Source organism: Cyprinodon tularosa, unplaced genomic scaffold (assembly GCF_016077235.1).
Source record: "Cyprinodon tularosa strain WSP-4 unplaced genomic scaffold, ASM1607723v1 ctg17, whole genome shotgun sequence".
Lineage (NCBI taxonomy): Eukaryota > Metazoa > Chordata > Actinopteri > Cyprinodontiformes > Cyprinodontidae > Cyprinodon > Cyprinodon tularosa.
In genome coordinates this window covers 3,673,766-3,692,252 of record NW_024038531.1, presented here as the reverse complement: position 1 = coordinate 3,692,252, position 18,487 = coordinate 3,673,766, and the positions used below count along the sequence as shown (strand labels likewise).

Genomic DNA, 18,487 nt, shown 5'->3' with positions numbered 1-18,487 from the left:
AATGCTCCTAAGAAAGAGGCAGATTTAAAGCTCTCCTCTAACTTCTGGCTCACTAAGGAAGAATGTTTGGGTTGATGTAAACAGAGTGTTTTCCTGGAATTGACGTGCCTTTTAAACAAGCTCTCAAATTTTCATTGGGGTTGAGTTGGGGCCATTTCAGAAGCTTTATGGTCTACTGCGTATTAATTCCAAAAATTAGCCGTGATGCTTGTGTTTGTTGTCATTATTCACCCTAAGTTAAGAATGCATTTCTTTGGATGTCCAAAACCAACTCAGGAATGAATATGGAATACCTGCTGGACAACCAGCTACCATCAATCGGAAAATAAATGGGTGATTAGTGATCCCAACACACACCAGAAAGGATTCTGGCATGGAAAAACTAGGCTAACACGAGTAAATAAACCTTTTTTTTTATTTAATGTTTATGCATTTAGCAGAAGCATTTATCCAAAGCGTTTTACAAAGTAGACACAATGTTACAGTTATCATTAATATGACAATAAGTTCTCTAGAGGAAAATCCCTAGTCAGAATCAGTTTTCTTTTTCAGCAAACTAATTCTCAGAGGTGCAAAAAGTATTGATTATTAAGTAAAAGCATAATTCCTACTGTTTAAAACACTCTTGTAGAAGTTAGAGTATTAATTTGAAATGTTTACTCAAATAAAAGTGTAAAAGTACAAATAGTACTATAACAATAGTATAAATTATAAAAGTAAAATCAAAGCATCAAAAAAATTTAAGGACAAGTGCTTTTAACTTTATACTGGTTACTGCTTAACTGTATTAAAGGAATCTTTTTTCTACAATTCTGAATGTTAACGGTTTTTATAATCAATGGTAACACTGTCAAATGCATCGTCTTAAAATGCTATTTATTTTGGTGCAGCATCAAGAACCACAAATAAATGAATTGTCTGGATGAAACCAATTATTTTGATAGATTTTATTTTTTATTAGATACTAACAGGCCATAACGAAAATGAGCTTAAATGAAACAAAGTGTATTTTTGAAACGTAAGGAGTAGAAAGTAGAGATAATTGCAAAAAAATGTAAGGAGTAGAAGTAAAAAGTTGTCTAAAAAAATAACTACTCCAGTAAATTATAGATTTTTTATAGATCGCTATATAAGGGGAAAAAAATATTTGTACTTTGTTACTTGACACCTCTGCTTAGGCAGTCCTAGATACTCAGTCCGAAAAATGCAAAAACATTTGATATTTAATGGCTTTTAAAATCCAAAGCCCAAATATTATAGAGACATACGTTTACCCTCATTTACGGTTTTAGTGTATGGATGAGAAACAAATCCACATGCAGTAATTTTAAAGTTTTGAAGCAAGCCCCTCCTTTTGACATATAAAACTTAAAAAAACATCACACAGAAAAATAGTGGTGCATGCATCTGTTATGCTGTGCATATTTTAGTGTGGATTTTTTTTTTATGGGTTATTCATGCACGTTCAATACGTTGGATTTAAGAACCTTTAAATAAGGATATTTGAAAAGTTGAGTTTTTAAATAAATCACCAAGATTGCTGTGGATATAGAGGACAGACCTGTCTCTCTTTCTCCTTAAAAGTACAGCTTTCTCTGATGATGCAAAGCTCTTGAAATTTTAGATCCCCCCATTTTAACTCGGAGGGCTTACATCCAGAAGTATGCAGCTGTCGCTTATGATCAGCTGGATGAAAGCTGCAGTGAAAACATGTTCGCAATATCCGACTCTGAGGCACTCTTCCTCTGAGTTGGTGGAGGGTCTTGATGCTGATTATTAAAAATGTGCGTTAATGAGCAAAAAGAAGCAGACAGAAAAATAAATCCCTGTTGGCCTTTCACCTTTGTTTAATGAGACAGAAAGGCTCAGTACCCTACCAGACAGCTTTACCCTCGGTGCTTGGAAGTATGCCAGCTCATTAAGAGCCTTTGAGAACATGAGTTTTGGAGCAAAAAATGGTTAAAATGTGATACCTTGATTAAAAGTACTAATATTTTAATTCTTATAATGCTTCTAAATCCAGACGATACAAGTTTAGTCTAGGCTAAATAGCCACAGAGTTATCTTTTTAATTTCTTATAGTTACAGGTGTCTTTGACAGTTCTGCTCCCTGCAGTTTGCTGTTCATTCTGCACACAGCTCTAAACAACGACGGGAGTTTTTCTGTCACCTTCTGACCCTCGGACCTTGCTGTGAGCAGTTTTTCCTTGGAATACATCTAGCAGAAAAACTGAAGTCCTTCAAAGATAAACAGATTTTTTGAGGTTTTCTGCAGCAAAAATATCTAAAGCCATCTGCACAGTTTTGGACTTCAAGCAGCATTTACTGGGAACACTATGAGAATCCATTACAGGAGGAATATAACTTCATGTATTGTTAAAATTTCCCTCCATCTTCTGTGATTCAGAAAAGAAATCATCAACGAATCTTTCCCAGGAATTTAAACTGGCTGTTGTAAGAGACAGTTGAAAATAGGCAGTTACAAAGGGTCATAAAGGATGCCGCACAGCATTTAGTTCCTATGCTCCACTTATCTGGAACAAACTTCCAGAAAACTGTAAAAGTGCGGAAAGCCTGGATTCCTTTAAATCAAGACTAAAAACACATTTGTTTAGGATTGCCTTCCACTGTTCTAGTTCAACAGTTCAACTACAACATATTTTCTTTAGTCCAACTGTTTTTAAAATTTCTTTTTTGTTTCTGCATTTTTTATTTTTTCATTTTTTTTTTATTTTAGTTATTTTTTTATTTTTTCCTACTTGCCTTTATTCTGTTTTATCTTCCTGTATTTTAATCATGTTAAGCACTTTGCATTGTCTTTGTACTGAATTGTGCTATACAAATAAATTTGCCTTGCCTAGCCTTAGCAACAACCGATGGATTCATAGACTTTAATGTACATTAAAATACCAGAAATGTCATATCACCGTTACTAAATAAAATTATATTGCGATATATATAATTGTCATATATATGACATTGAATTATAGTTCATTCCTATTCAAAAATGAGTCTGAATCTGGTAGGAGTACAAACTATTGGGGCTTAAATGGATCTCTGTTCTGTTCAAACTGTGGTTTAAGTTCAATCTTTGGTCCGCAAATCTCTTTTAGTTGTGCTTTTATTAGAGCTATGAAAAACATCAGATGGCAGTCGTCATAACAGCTTAATCTGTGCGTAGGATTAATGCTATGGATATCAGTACTACAGGTGCTGGTCATAAAATTAGAATATCATGAAAAAGTTGATTGATTTCAGTAATTCCATTTAAAAAGTGAAACTTGTATATTATATTCATACATTACATACAAACTCATATATTTCAGATGTTTATTTTGTTTAATTTTGATGATTACAAATGACAACAAATGAAAATCTCAAATTCATCATATCAGAAAATTAGAATATTGTGAAAAGGTTCAAAATTGATGGCCCCTGGTGCCACACTCTAATCAGCTAATTAACTCAAACCACCTGCAAAAGCCTTTAAATGGTCTTTCAGTCTAGTTCTATAGGCTACACAATCATGGGGAAGACTGCTGACTTGACAGTTGTCCAAAAGACGACCATCGACACCTTGCACAAGGAGGGCAAGACACAAAAGGTCATCGCTAAAGAGGCTGGCTGTTCACAGAGCTCAGTGTCCAAGCACATTAATAGAGAGGCGAAGGGAAGGAAAAGATGTGGTCGAAAAAAGTGTACAAGCAAGAGAGATAACCGCACCCTGGAGAGGATTGTGAAACAAAACCCATTCAAAAATGTGGGGGAGATTCACAAAGAGTGGACTGCAGCTGGAGTGAGTGCTTCAAGAACCACCACACACAGACGTATGAAAGACATGGGTTTCTGCTGTCGCATTCCTTGTGTCAAGCCACTCTTGAACCACAGACAGCGTCAGAAGCGTCTAAAGAGAAACAGGACTGGACTGCTGGTGAGTGGTCCAAAGTCATGTTCTCTGATGAAAGTAAATTTTGCATTTCCTTTGGAAATCAAGGTCCCAGAGTCTGGAGGAAAAGAAGAGAGGCACTTCATCCACGTTGCTTGAAGTCCAGTGTAAAGTTTCCACAGTCAGTGATGGTTTGGGGTGCCATGTCATCTGCTGGTGTTGGTCCATTGTGTTTTCTGAGGTCCAGGGTCAACGCAGCCACATACCAGGAAGTTTTAGAGCACTTCATGCTTCCTGCAGCTGACCAACTTTTTGGAGATGCAGATTTCATTTTCCAACAGGACTTGGCACCTGCACACAGTGCCAAAGCTACCAGTACCTGGTTGAAGGACCATGGTATCCCTGTTCTTAATTGGCCAGCAAACTCTCCTGACCTTAACCCCATAGAAAATCTATGGGGTATTGTGAAGAAGAAGATGCAATACACCAGACCCAACAATTCAGAAGAGCTAAAAGCCACTATTAGAGCAACCTGGGCTATCATAACACCTGAGCAGTGCCACAGACTGATCGACTCCATGCCACGCCGCATTGCTGCAGTAATACAGGCCAAAGGAGGCCCAACTAAATACTGAGTGCTGTACATGCTCATACTTTTCATGTTCATACTTTTCAGTTGGCCAACATTTCTATAAATCCTTTGTTTTTATTGGTCTTCAGTAATATTCTAATTTTCTGATATGATGAATTTGAGATTTTCATTTGTTGTCATCTGTAATCATCAAAATTAAACAAAATAAACATCTGAAATATATGAGTTTGTATGTAATGTATGAATATAATATACAAGTTTCACTTTTTAAATGGAATTACTGAAATCAATCTACTTTTTCATGATATTCTAATTTTATGACCAGCACCTGTATATGTACCCATGAGCAGGGACTAAACTTGGTGCTCAAGATTGTTGTAGAAATCTGTGAATAAGTAAATAATTTCTTGAAATAAGTGCATTTACCCTTAATTTGAGTAGGTAAATAAGCCCCCCCCAACCAAAAAGTCACAGAAAGAGGTATGGAGGCTCTAACGATAGAAACAAAAAATGAGTAATGACAAGAATTCATTGCAACCATTACCATCATTACAATATTTATTAGTAATATCACAATTTCGTTTTTTTTATAGATAAGATGTTGGTGCCAATAATATCCAAGTTATAAGCAAAGCTAGTTTTTCATGCATTTTAGGACCATTTGAAGTAGGATTTCAGACTTGAAAGCTGGAGTATCCTTCACCAACTGTAGCTCAAAATCAAATAGAAATCAGGTATATTTAAAAGTTAGTTAAAGCTAAATGTACAGCTTATATGTATAGTTCTTACATGGATTGCTGTTGCATTGAATTAGTGAAAAAGACTTGTTTTTTTTAAAACATATTCCTTAAAACCCTCACATATTTAAATAAAAGCATTACTAAATCTGGATGAGCTGGTCTCTCCGCTCATTAACATGTCCCACTGGTTTTCCAAGCTGCAAGTACCATCTTAAAATAAATGAAGAATTTCTTGAAATAAGTGTATTTACTCTTAATTTAAGTAGGCATATAAGATGATCTGCCAATGCAGAGTGTTTTTACCCATAAAATAATATCATTAGATATTAGGACAATATGATTGTTTTTATTGTAAATGCATTGTAAAAGTGCTTCAGTTATCCGCTTAATTTAAGAGAAAAATGCATGGATTTTAAGAACAAGATACTTGCCTTTAATTTTTTTTGCAGCGTTCTAATGTCATGTCAAGTTAAAATACAGATTAGCTATTTTAAGCGAAACTGTTAGGTTGAGCTGCATGATATGAGGCAAATATAAGATTGCTAAATTATTTTAAAATATTGCTATGACGGTGATGATGCATCAAAGCAAGGACAAGTTTATGTAGAGCATATAGCACCTTTCAGTAGCAAGACGACGGTCCTTTCTTTTTGAGGTGTAGACAAAAAAACAGACAAGAATTTAAATGCAAAACTCAGTCATTGCAGTATTTCACATGATGAGTTCATCGTTTGGGTCCATTCACTTTTACAAACTGCAGGAGATGATCGACATTAATCATGAGCAAAACTGACTTTCTGGTACAGCATTTTATTTTTTAGAGTAGTACAACAGCTAAAACTGGAAACTTTATATGCATAGACCTTGGATGCTAATCCTGAAGATATTTAGAATATCAAATTCCCATGATTTAGTTTGTTCTTATTCACAGTAATCAGTTAGAGCTGTGTTCAAACTGAAGTTATAAGGTAACAGAATCATTTTAACAGCATAGAAACTTAAAATTGACTGTAGACTTTAGCATGTGGATATCTTTATTAGTCTAAAATTTGTAGAGGTTTGGGGGGGGGGGGTTTATTTATTTTTTTGCCCTTTTCCCCTTTTTTGTCTATTGGTGGATCACGCAATAATAGAAAAAGGTATTTGAGAGTTTTAACCTGATAGTTCAGTGTTTTGTGTTGTAGACTGAGGTTACATGTTTAGGGTCACTTGGTGCCAATTTCCAGATAAAGATCTTTATCTTGTTATATTTTACAATTCAATATTTTTTTTTCCAAAATAAAACAAAATATGAGGCTTAAATTTCAGTAGACAAAGAACACATATATAGTAGCTTCAACATTTTTAGGAAGGTTTTACTTTTACTTTTTTTTTTTTTTGCTCTATCTATTCTTTAATGCCCAATCGATGCAAACTATTCACAAATTTCATTTCTACTCTATCATCCTCGCAGTCGCTGGCCTTGACTGAGTCTATTTCCATTATGGCATCCATTGATTTGCTCCGGCGCCTTTGTCATTTTTCTCTGCCGTTAATGTAATTGACTAGCTGATTTTTTTGCTCTCCCTCTCTCACACGTGCACCAATTCTGTGTTCCTCTTCTTGCCAGATGTTGCCCGAGCTATTGAGCTGCTGGAGAAGCTGCAGGAATCAGGGGACGTTCCTGGACATAAGCTGCAGTCTCTGAAAAAGGTTCTGCAGAGCGAGTTCTGCACAGCAATCAGAGAGGTGAGTCAGAACAGCTGTGGGCTGTTTTGTGTGTGTGACCTTTCTCATGCAACACCTCCTTATGAAATGTTTTCACACCTCTTTTCTATTGATTGTTGGGAGGATTTTTGCTCAAACTCAAAGCAAAAACATTTCTTTAAAGATAGTGTTTGAAAAAAATAAACTCTGTTATCTACAAATTGGTGTTTTTATTAAAAGGAAATATTCATTTCTCCTTTAAAAATCAATTCAGAGATTACACTGACCTGTATTTTTGTGAAATGTAGATCTGAGCTTAAATGATATTTCTTGTCACATCTTTAAGTATCTCCCCTGTGTTCACAAATATATAGGACTTTATGTTACTAATAGCCCTTCATCTTTTTACCATTCTGATGTTGCATAGTTTATTTAATATCCAATAATTCTGTGGTATAATTTAATTTACAACTCACATTTTTTAGTAATAACTATCAATCTATACTTTGTAGCGTCTCAATCAGTACTGATAAAAATTACACACAAAAATTAGGGATTTTTAGACAAAAACATACATGGCAAGATAAGAAAAGTGTGACAGCATTTTGGGGATGAAGAACTAGGAGAGACACTAAATCATACAATTAATAATCATTTTGAAAACAGGTTTTTAATTTCACATAACTGCATTGATCCATTTTCTCCCGCTAATACCTTGTGAGGGTCGTAGTGGGGCCGGTGCCCATCGCCTGCAGTCTACGGGCCAGAGGCGGGGTACAGGTTGCCAAACAGGACAATCAACCATTCACACACGCACTCACACCTAAGGAGGTTTTAGAGAAGCCATTTAACCTAACAGTCATGATTTTTGGACTGTGGAGGGAAGCTGGAGAGAACCCACAAGGGGAGAACAGGCAAACTCCATGCAGAAAGACCAGGAATTGAACCAAGAACCTTCTCTCTGTAAGGCAACTGCCCTACCCACTGCACGACCGTGCAGCCCCTTAATTGCACATTTTAAATTGAAATATTGAAGAGTGATAATCAATAGTTTTTATTAATCCATTATCAAATACTGTAATTTGAAAATGTATTTTCAAATCTCTAAATTAAAGACCATAATTTATAAATACCTTTCCTAAACAATTAAAAATTTCCTTTTTTCACCTTTCATTTTAAAATCCTGTTTACCATCTTCCTTTGGATTTTCTTTGCGGTTTTCCTCTGAGAGGAAACTTGTGTGGCCCTTCTGGTCCCTGAGAACACTGAAATCAATTTAAACCAATCACTGTTGCTCTTTGGATGTAACCAGCGCTCTCATTGGTCAGACAGCCACACCTGAATCACAACATGATGGCTAACATAGAAGGTACAGATTTGGTGCTCCACCTGCTCACCTTTTAAACCCAGAGAGAGTAGAAATCACGGATTTGGAAAAGTAACAGTCACACATCATCAAATTTTGAGAGAAACCCATCGTCTGAGTGCCTGATGGATGCTTCAAAGTTTTGCTTTATCTGAAGCAGTCTCTGTAAGTATTTATGTCAAACTTATGCATTCGAAAACTAAAGGATAAGTCTTGCAGATAAAATTGTACAATGGTGTGTGTGCTTCTAACTTTATGGGATCCAAATTGTGTGAATAACTGCTAAAGAAAAATTAAATTGTTATTATTTAGTCCAAACTTCCAATTTTAGAGTAAAATAAATCAAACTATAACTTTTATTTTAGGCATTTGCGTCACATAATCTGTTAAAGTTAATCAAATTATTGGAATTGGTCTAAAATATGGAGAAACTTGTTTATGGTATTAAATATAATAAACCTGCCTGGATGGGTTTTAACAAAAGGGTGGATTATACCTTTAAGCCGCAGCTGTGCCAGATCCGTCAGCAAATAGCCACAGCATAGTGAAAATGTCAGCTTTTACCTCTGCCTTATTATAGCTGCAGCTTAATGGCAAACCCTGGTTTATTTTACTATTTCTGACCACTAATGGTGATTGCATTTTGAAACAAGGTGGGCTTTTTGTTCTATTAAAGGCTTGATAAGCTTGTTACCTTTAAATGTAATTATGCTGCTTCCAATCTCACTGAAACTGGAGAAAAGTATAGTGGGAATTCTAAATCTTTCGCCGAGCCACCCAAAACATCCCCAATCTGATTCATCGCTGTAATGTTATTTATCAAGAGGACTGGCATAAAAAGCAAACAGGAGCTGTTTCTGCTTGTGGCGCCACTAAGCAGACTGATAACCACATATCATGTATATCTAGTGTTGTGATAAACCGTAGCATCATACGGTGAAGCAAACAGCAGCATTAAAGAGCAGGAAAAGCAGGTGACAGATGCTGCAATGGCCTCTATCTGCAAGTTAATTACAAACAGTCTAAATGCAATTTGGACCTGGAGTGAAGGAGTATTAGAGAAGTTGATCAGTATGTTGGAGGGAGTTTCACATTATCTACCAAGTCGACCTTCCGCTAACCTTAGCAGGGTGCTTTAAGCTCTCAGAACATGCAGCCACTCTTAATCATCCTGAAGTCGTTATTTTATTATCGAGTAAAACCTAATGGACTTGGGTAACAATGAATCGGTTAATTCTTTGGAATAATTACAATTTCTGCATCTTCTGAACAAGTAATTATAAACTTTAAAGTCTGTTTTTAACCCACTTTTAGTTTTTTTAGTTTTTTATTTACTGAAATCTTTTAGCATCGTCAGAAAACAGGTTTCATTTCAGAATAAACCAAATGTGCAAGATTTATGTGTACGTCTCAACAGTGAAGCGAAGTGTTTGCACCCTGCAAAGACTCCAAGATGTTATGTACAACTAAGCGTTGGATTACCAACTTCCATGTTTAACATTCGACAAATGTTTTGATTATCGTGCATTCATTTTAGAAAGAAACCACCCATTTCTTCTATATTCATGTAGATGGTGCAAAACTGATTACAAGAAAATTTCAGCACATTTAAACTGTGCAATGAAAGGGAGATGCAGTGAGGATCTCTGCTTTTAAATGAGAGTGGGAGAAGATGATGGATGAGTGTACAACCAGCAAACAAATATGCTTTTTTTTATCCACAGAAAACAGGATGTAACCACAGCAAAGGTACAAGGGTTACATTTTTATTCTGGCAGTATAGAACAAACTAGAGAAGCACATATTTGCGTCTGGCATTTTACAGAGTGATACTCTCAGTCAATTCTATTTATCTTTGAATCAATCAGATAAAAGGATGAGTCATTCTACCTTTGTTATATTTCTGTGGTGCTTTAACAACATCTACATTGCTTATGTATTCAGGAACGTAATTCCAGTGTGACTCCTCCGTATTACAGTCAAATACTGCTCTTGAATTTGTGGACGACCACTTTGCTTTTTTTTCCAATCAAAAGGACTATTTTTTCTCCATCTTTGCAGCTTTGAAAAATGTGACGACTAACTAGTGTCACATTATTGCATCTCCCTGACTTGATATGAGCATCGGTATTTATTGCATAGAATGCAAATAGCGCAAAAATAGATGCAAATAATGGAGTAAATTGTACTGCTTCAAGGATTACCCTCTATGGTCATAGAGGAAAGGATCCTGCACACCTATACACCACTGTATATTCATGACATTTAAAAAGTTACCTAGAATCTGCTGTGGTTCTTGAACTGATAGGATCAATAAACCCTCCAAAGTTTCATATCAATAAAAACCTTTTGATCACCATATTTCATTAATTATCAGTCAGGATACAAAGTACTTTCCCATTAGTTTCATTAATTACTATATACTCACTAAATGTGGGCTATAGAGGGGTAGATATTATGAAATATTCATGAAAACTGGCACCAATTTAAATTAGATTGTGGTCAGTCTAAAACCAAAGAGTAGGGTTGGTAATGAGTAAATACATTATTTTGGTATCTCAGCATGCAATTTTTCAGTTCTTAATGCAAATGTTTCAGTATTAGATTTCTTGCCCGATTGTTTGAATAATGAAAATTTTGCCACTGACTTCAAACAGTGATATGCATTCAATCAAACCTTGAGATCTACTTTTCCCATCATCAAGGAGTCTGTCCTCTGACAGAGCTGACCTCTGCTCCATCTCAGCTGAAGCTACATCTTGGCACCAAAGGCTCATCTGGCAACCGGCTGCTTCCAGTGGCAGTCACAGGAGTGCAATGACATCAATGCTTAAAAAGCATCAACAACAGCATCACCAGCAGCAGTCGCTCCTCACAAAGAGACACTAGGCTTCACCTACAGAAAGCTGGTGAAAGTCGGTCACCAATGAAACAACAGGGATGCTCAAAGTAAAGAGCTGCAGCAAAGAAGGCTAAGAAATTCAATTAGTTCTTTAAGGAAACTTCGTTACTAAATTTGATTATTTTTCGAATTAAATCAAATTCAATCAAAGATCTGATCCACTCTGAGTGCTTTGACAGTTTTTCATGCTTTGATCAAGAAAAAAAAGCCAATAAAAAGAAACGGAATCGAGAAACGTTCCGGGAAGAATTCTGGGCACGTCCCACCGGGAGGAGACCCAGAGGGATACCCAGGACACTTTGGTGGGGAATATGTTTCTCGGCTGGTCTGGGTACACACCTTGGGATTCCCCCAGAGAAAGTGGCCCTAGTGGCTGGGGAGAGGGACGTCTGGGCATCCCTGCTGAAGCTGCTACACCCGCGACCTGACCCCGGATGGATGGATGGATGGATGGATGGATGGATGGATGGATGGATGGATGGATGGATGGATGGATGGATGGATGGATGGATGGATGGATGGATGGATGGATGGATGGATGGATGGATGGATGGATGGATGGATGGATGGATGGATGGATGGATGGATGGATGGATGGATGGATGGATGGATGGATGGATGGATGGATGGATGGATGGATGGATGGATGGATGGATGGATGTTATTTTCAGCCGAGTCATGTTCTAGTTCCTCCCTCAATGACAACAAAAACAGATTAGCCATCTTTACCTCAGAAACCTATATATAGATTTAGTTTCTTCCAATGGCAGATCATCATAACAGTGTTTTATATGTGAATAGAAATAAAAATTACATCTAAAAACAATTTAAAGCATATAATGGCTTGTATTTCTCTTTTCTACCTCCTTATTTTCCTGGGTAATTTAATTAATAAACTGTGTTCAATTCTGCCTCATGTTCATAATCTGTCAGCAATAGCACTTTCAAGTATGTGTATATATTAATCATTTGACTTTTGATTTTAAATGTTTGTGCAATTATCTTTTTGTTCATGGTTTTATAGGCCACCTCAAAAACTGATAGGATAGAAGCACTAATCCTGCTTTTTGGTTCAGTCCCAAAAAAGTAAAAAGTCTGCAGTAACATGATTCAGCCTCGCTAAAGATGACAAGCTAGCTGTCAATATGAATAAATATGAGTAGGGAAAAGAGCAGCCTCAGCAGCGCCTGGATAAATGACAAAGAGATGGAGTTTGATGAGGTGGTTGTCTTTCCTCGCCACGCTCCGCAATGACAGGAAGGGGGGGGGGGATAACGGCTGTGTGCTCCAGTGGTGCTGCATCTCTATGTGCAAGTTCTCAGGGTCAATCAGCCTTGCAAATGGGAATAGAAGGACGCTAGACAAGAAGACTGGAAAAGATAAAAAATGCTAGAAATGATTGAGGAGAGGGAATTAGACCGCTAGTGTGTGAGATTCCCACTCCGCAAACATTGGCAGACCCATTAAGTTGGTTAAGTGAAAGAAAAAAATCTCTCTAGCTTTAAATTGCTAAATAATTTTATTGCCCCAAACATTTGCAATGGACATATTCAACATTAACCCGCACCATTTGTTAACAGTGTGAAGGTCTAATTAAGCTAATGTATAATTAGAACAAGGAATTTTCAAAATAATTTATAGCAAATCAGAGACTGCTGAACAGTTTTACATTATTTCCTTATTATGTTAATAATGTTTGAAGGCATGAGGAGGAAGATTATTAGTATAAAAATCTACTTTATTAATCCCTAAGGGAAATAAAGTTGTATTCACAAAGTTCTTTGGAACCAAATTTAGTTAAAAAATCTCTAAAAGATACCACAGCGCTCCATGTTTTCAAGGACAGGTAAATTGATGAAGGCAAGAGTCCAAGATTTAACTTGAATTTATTCGTGCTTCTAAATCTAAAGTAAAGTATGTCTGCTCCTAAAAAGGTTCAACAATAAGGTTTACCTTCATCTACAGGAGGTTTTATTCATGCATCCAGGAGAAAGTCAAGCCTTGATATGCAGATTTTTGTAAGATAGTAGGAAAATATACCAACGGCTGGAAGTTGGGGAAAATCTGAGCTCAAATAAAGGAAAAGGAGCAAATTACCTGCTTATCTGCTTGATTTAATACATAATACATTTAATTTTCTAGGGTATTCTTCCTGATAGAAATGTATTTTTTTCTAACCACCCAAACCATCTTTGAAAGAAAGTTTTGCATGTAATAACTAAGGTTCACTAAGGAGATGAATGTGAACTGTTTGTGAAAGCAGCTCTGGGTTAATGTCACGCTTCTGCTGACAAGGGTTGGAGTTTGAGTGAAAAAAAAGTGACTCATAACTATCTGTAGTCTTATGGCTTCTAGCAACAATCTTCCTTATTTTCCAATCTTTAGATTAACTGTTGCTTTTTTCTGACCTCAGGCAGCTTCAGGATTTATGTCTCATCCAAACCACAGCCAAAAAACAGCCTTAATAAAAGCACGGATATTTTGCTCTGAAAGGAAAACTACCTTGTAAAATCGAAATATAGTCCAACCTCCTTAGATATAAAGGCTCACCCACCTAATGTGGTAAAAAAAAAACATTATCTCTTGCTAGTTATTTTATTTCAATCTCAGATCTGTAGGGTTCAGAGAAAGACTTACAAATTCCCATCTCCTAAATAACGCATTACATCCCAGAAATGAATAAAGAGATATTCCTTGTGAACTGAGCATGCAGCTCTTATAAAATTAGAAGTCTGTGATGCACCCAGTGAGAGATCCCTCTTTGGTGGTGTCATGACTTTTCTGTTTGCCGACGTGCCGCCTTTTCTCATGCAGCAGATGCCAAATATTGCATAAGCTTTATCTGCAGCACTCCTGTCATGCTTGAATAGGGCCGTTAATAAACATTTGCACAATAGAGACAGAGGTTTAAAGACCCAAAAGGCATTACTGTAATAGCTAGATGAAGCTGCTACTGTTTTCAAATAGTGTCTGAAATGTGCCATGAGATTAAGGAAGGTGTTGGAAACAAATTAAATGGTTCTAAATGGCAATGGGGTTTAAAAGAAAGGAAAAGGAAGAATATGCATTATGTGTAAAAAGGTAAAAACCCAAATCCTTTGTGGCATTTATAACCTACGCTCAGCAAAGAGTGCACAGGTGGAAAATAACAAAACTTCTCATTTTGAAGCTGTGTATATAAAACTGCTTGTATGACCTGCAATGTTTCTTTTTTTCAGCAGAGCCCCAAAATGTGTTTCAGTCTGGGCTGCAGAGCTGTGCACTCAAAAGTAACACGTTTGGTCTTTGAGATTCATAAGCAAACAAACCAAGCGAAGCTTGGGGATATGTTTTTCCCTCGCTCTGAGATCTCTACACAGAAATATCACGATGTTTCTCTCCTTTAAGTACAGCTGTCTTTGATGATTCAGGAAACCAAGAGCTTTGTGATGTTGTGTGTCAAAGCTGCCCGATCTGCTCGTTTCCAATAAGCAGCTCGGCTATGATGTGAAACATACACTGCCTGAGAGAAGGAAATAGTGATTTAAGTCTGTATCAAGGCCACAAATCTAATATTCTGTTAAATTATCCATTTCATTATTTAACAGGTTTGCCTAATCATTTGCTTCGCTGACTAAAACTGATATCAATGTAATTTTGAAAAGCAGCCTCTTGTGCAAAGCTGCAGAATCCTTTAGATTCTTCTAATCTTTTCTGAAATGCATTTTTTAAATCAAATCTGTAGCGCCAGCTCAGCGAATTTTGTATAATCTGTAGGGTTTTATAGACAGCTCATCAACCCCTTTTAACCCCTACATCCATCACATAAAATTTTCATTATTTGGTTGCAGCAGGAATGGAGACATTCACTTTCCCTGCCACGCTTCAGTTTGCATCTGACAGAACATATGAGAGTATTTAAAGCCCAAATGTGTGCCCAAATGGCTGGTTAAACGTTGGTAAAAAAAAATTTAAAAACAAGTCAGTTTTTGCTGAGGAGAGATTAATGATAATGAGAGATAATAAAAAGCTTCCTCTTGTGCAACTTTTGAATTGTATTTTCAGCTGCAAATTATCCAAATTAGTCAGTTTAGCATCATTTTTGAGTTTAAGCCACATCTGGAAGAGTTCCTCAGGAAAAGGAGCTCTACAAAATAATTGAAGGTTTAAAAAGCTCTCTGATGAGGTGCTATTAAAAAAGTGTGTCTCAATTAACTATTGAAGATTTGTTCAAAACAAACCGAAAAACTTTTCTAGAACAATACTTTTCACACATCTTTACCAGCCTGTAGGTCATTGTGTAAAACATTTTGTAAAATCAATAAATGAATAACATCACATAGTTGAACTTCCTTACAAACTCAGACCAACTTTATAGGTTTTCCTTGTTTAATTAATACATAATAGTATCTTTTTTTAATATTTCAACATAGTGGAAATCTGCTTGCTTCCACACAAATGTTCCAACTGACCAACGAAGGATATTTCTATTCTATATGCAGAAATATGCAGTGAATTAACTATCATATTTTGTCCTGCATCAGTTTTTTTGGTTGTGTTTTCTTTTTTTTCCAATATTCCTGAACTGGTCTTGGAATACGCCAGAATTTAACTGGAGAGGTCAGCTGTCTGCCTTGGTTCCATCTGCTCCATCAAACTGGCAGAAATCCTTTTATTTCTTCATTCTTCTGGAAACTCGGCAACTTATGTCAGTGGCTGAGGTCAAAGAACCTTTTTCAGTCATGAACCACTAACTGGAATTAATGCAAATAGATTTTCGAAGAATGCAAACAGCTGGTTATTTGACATATTTTCTAAAATGAATTAGACAAACCTGTTTTCCTATTTAGGACAAAATAACCACTTTCCATTGGTGCAATATCTCACATTTCTAAAATGAATTATAGTACAACATTTTCCCCATCAGTCACATTATTGCTGTGAAGTCGGAGGATGTGAAGCCAACTTTGAAAGAATGTGGCTCTAGAAAGAAGAGATTTTATGTTTCAGTAGTGTGTAATTACACCACATGTCACTCTTCATTTGTTTCAGGTCTATCAGTACATGCATGAAACGATTACAGTGAATGGCTGCCCAGAGTACCAGGCGAGAGCCACGGCTAAGGTAAGAACTACACAGCAGATCTATTATACAAATATTTGACATAAAAAAAATATGAATTATAACTGAAACCTTCACATAATGACTGATAAATTATCCGTTAACCACATTATTCAGTGATATCCCCACCAGTGGTTTCTAGCCACCTCTTAATAGCCCTCATTAGGAGAAGGTGTGTAATTAGGACAAAGCATAAATGGTTGCACCAGAGGCTGTCCTGACATCCAAAGATAAAGTATGATATCAGTATACGAGGATGTACCAAAGGATGCTACGATTCCAAAACAAATCTTCTATTCATTCAGGCTCTTGCATACACGAATTAAGAATAATTTTAAATTGTGTGTTTTTGCTGTGAACCGACACAGGAGTGATCCCACGGTTAGATGGGAAGTAAGATGATAAATCCACTGAAAATTATTTAATTGGGTTTAAGTCGTTAAAATTCCTTCTGCAAATCAGCCTTGCTAAAATATCAACAGATGATTTACTCTGCATCACTGTTTTTGCTGCTGCTAATGCATTTTGCAGATTTTGTGCAATAAGAAGAGCATTTGGATGCATAATGCATTTTGCACCACTAGATGTCAAAGTCCTAAAAAAACTATTCTAATTAAAATAAACTGAAGTTTTTCATCTGTTCTCAAACACAGACTCAAAGAAGCTGTCCGATTTGTTTAATTTTTTTCACAACTTTTATTTCAATTATAATTTGTGACAACCTAATTATCTTTATTGTTTTAAATTAGTATTGAAAAACACCAAAGGACTTCAGTGTTTTTCATTATTTTTTCTGTAACAGACTCAAACTTCATCAAGAAGGATGAGCATGTGATGACAGTAGACGGGGCTTGCATTGTGTCATTGATTCTGCAGATCCCTCACACTATGCATGCATGCAACAGTGGAGGGTATCCAGCAGAGCCAGGCTCAGTGTGAGTGGAGGTTCATGCAGACAGAACCAGACAAAGAAGGAATGAATATAAAAATTCAATAAATGGTTGTAATGTCATAAAAGCAACTTTTTTTGTTTTGTTTAGGGATTTCCCAATACAACTTTTTCATTTCTAAAACAATGCTGATATTGTTGCTTTGAGAATTGGCCGATACAGATGTCGACTCAATATGGTTTTTGCACTAATCACACAAGATTTTATTACTACTACTAAAATACTAGTACTACTAAAACAGGGAACAAACATCAACAACAAAGTTATGAAAACAAATAACCCATGTATAATTAACCAATGAGTTATAGCCAGTGTTGTGGTCAAGACCACCTAACCCGAGACCAAGACAAGACCAAGACCACAGTGTATCGAGACCGAGACAAGACCAAGACTTTTAGGGTCCGAGACCAAGTCAAGACCAAGACCAGCGCCAGTATGTGACAATAAAATGTGAAACATGATCAAAATCACAAAAATTGATCTAAAAGACCCACATTCACATAAAAACGCCTAGATATTTAACACACAGAACTGGACTAAACATAAACATCTTTATTTAGTACTTCTGTGTAGTAATCACAGAATTTCAAACAATTAATCAAAGTCGATCAAATTGTATTTTCTCTGCCGTTCATCAGCAGTACATACATTTAAGTTGTTATTAAATATGCTATTTCAAAACAATGTGCAAAATTCTGTAAAATGTGTAAGACTGAAAAAAAGCCAATCATTTCTCGTTTCTTTCTCATATACAGATTTAAGCTATATTATATAACTTTTCTTAAATAAATCTATATCTGTCACCAAGTTGTGAAATATTATGAGACAGATAATTTGTTGAAAAAATAGATTGATCTCCTTCACTGCATTTACCAATGAGACAGGTTATTGCTTGGATTTAAATCCCAGCATCCAATAAAAAGAAGGATCTTAAAGAAACTGATAATATTCTGATGATTAGTGTTATTTCCACAGTTGTGGTCTTGACCGATCTTGAAATAAAATGCAGAGTCCTCAGCGCCCGAGACAAGACCGAGACCAAATGCGGTCAAGTCCGAGACGAGACCGAGACCATCAAAAAATGGTCTTGAGACCAAGACTGATCTTCAGTACTACAACACTGGTTATAGCAACATTTAACAGAAGCAAAGCATTTCTATCAGCTTGAAACCATCGTAAGTTTTAAATGCTGGCCAATTAAATATGATTTGTTTTTGTTGTTTTTTTTTGCCAATATTGGACCAATATTACTATCGGAACAGGTC

At 36.1% G+C, this 18,487-nt stretch overlaps 1 protein-coding gene across 2 annotated transcripts in view; it reads left to right on the top strand.

Moving 5' to 3' along the window:
• The window catches only part of lin7a (lin-7 homolog A (C. elegans)), a 43,095-nt gene that overhangs the window by 14,620 nt on the left and 9,988 nt on the right, over positions 1-18,487 (top strand). For both annotated transcript variants that reach the window (XM_038281387.1, XM_038281388.1), the window contains exons 2-3: positions 6,828-6,946; positions 16,204-16,275. In XM_038281387.1, the coding sequence (XP_038137315.1) occupies positions 6,828-6,946; positions 16,204-16,275 (191 nt within the window). The remainder of the gene's footprint in view (positions 1-6,827; positions 6,947-16,203; positions 16,276-18,487) is intronic.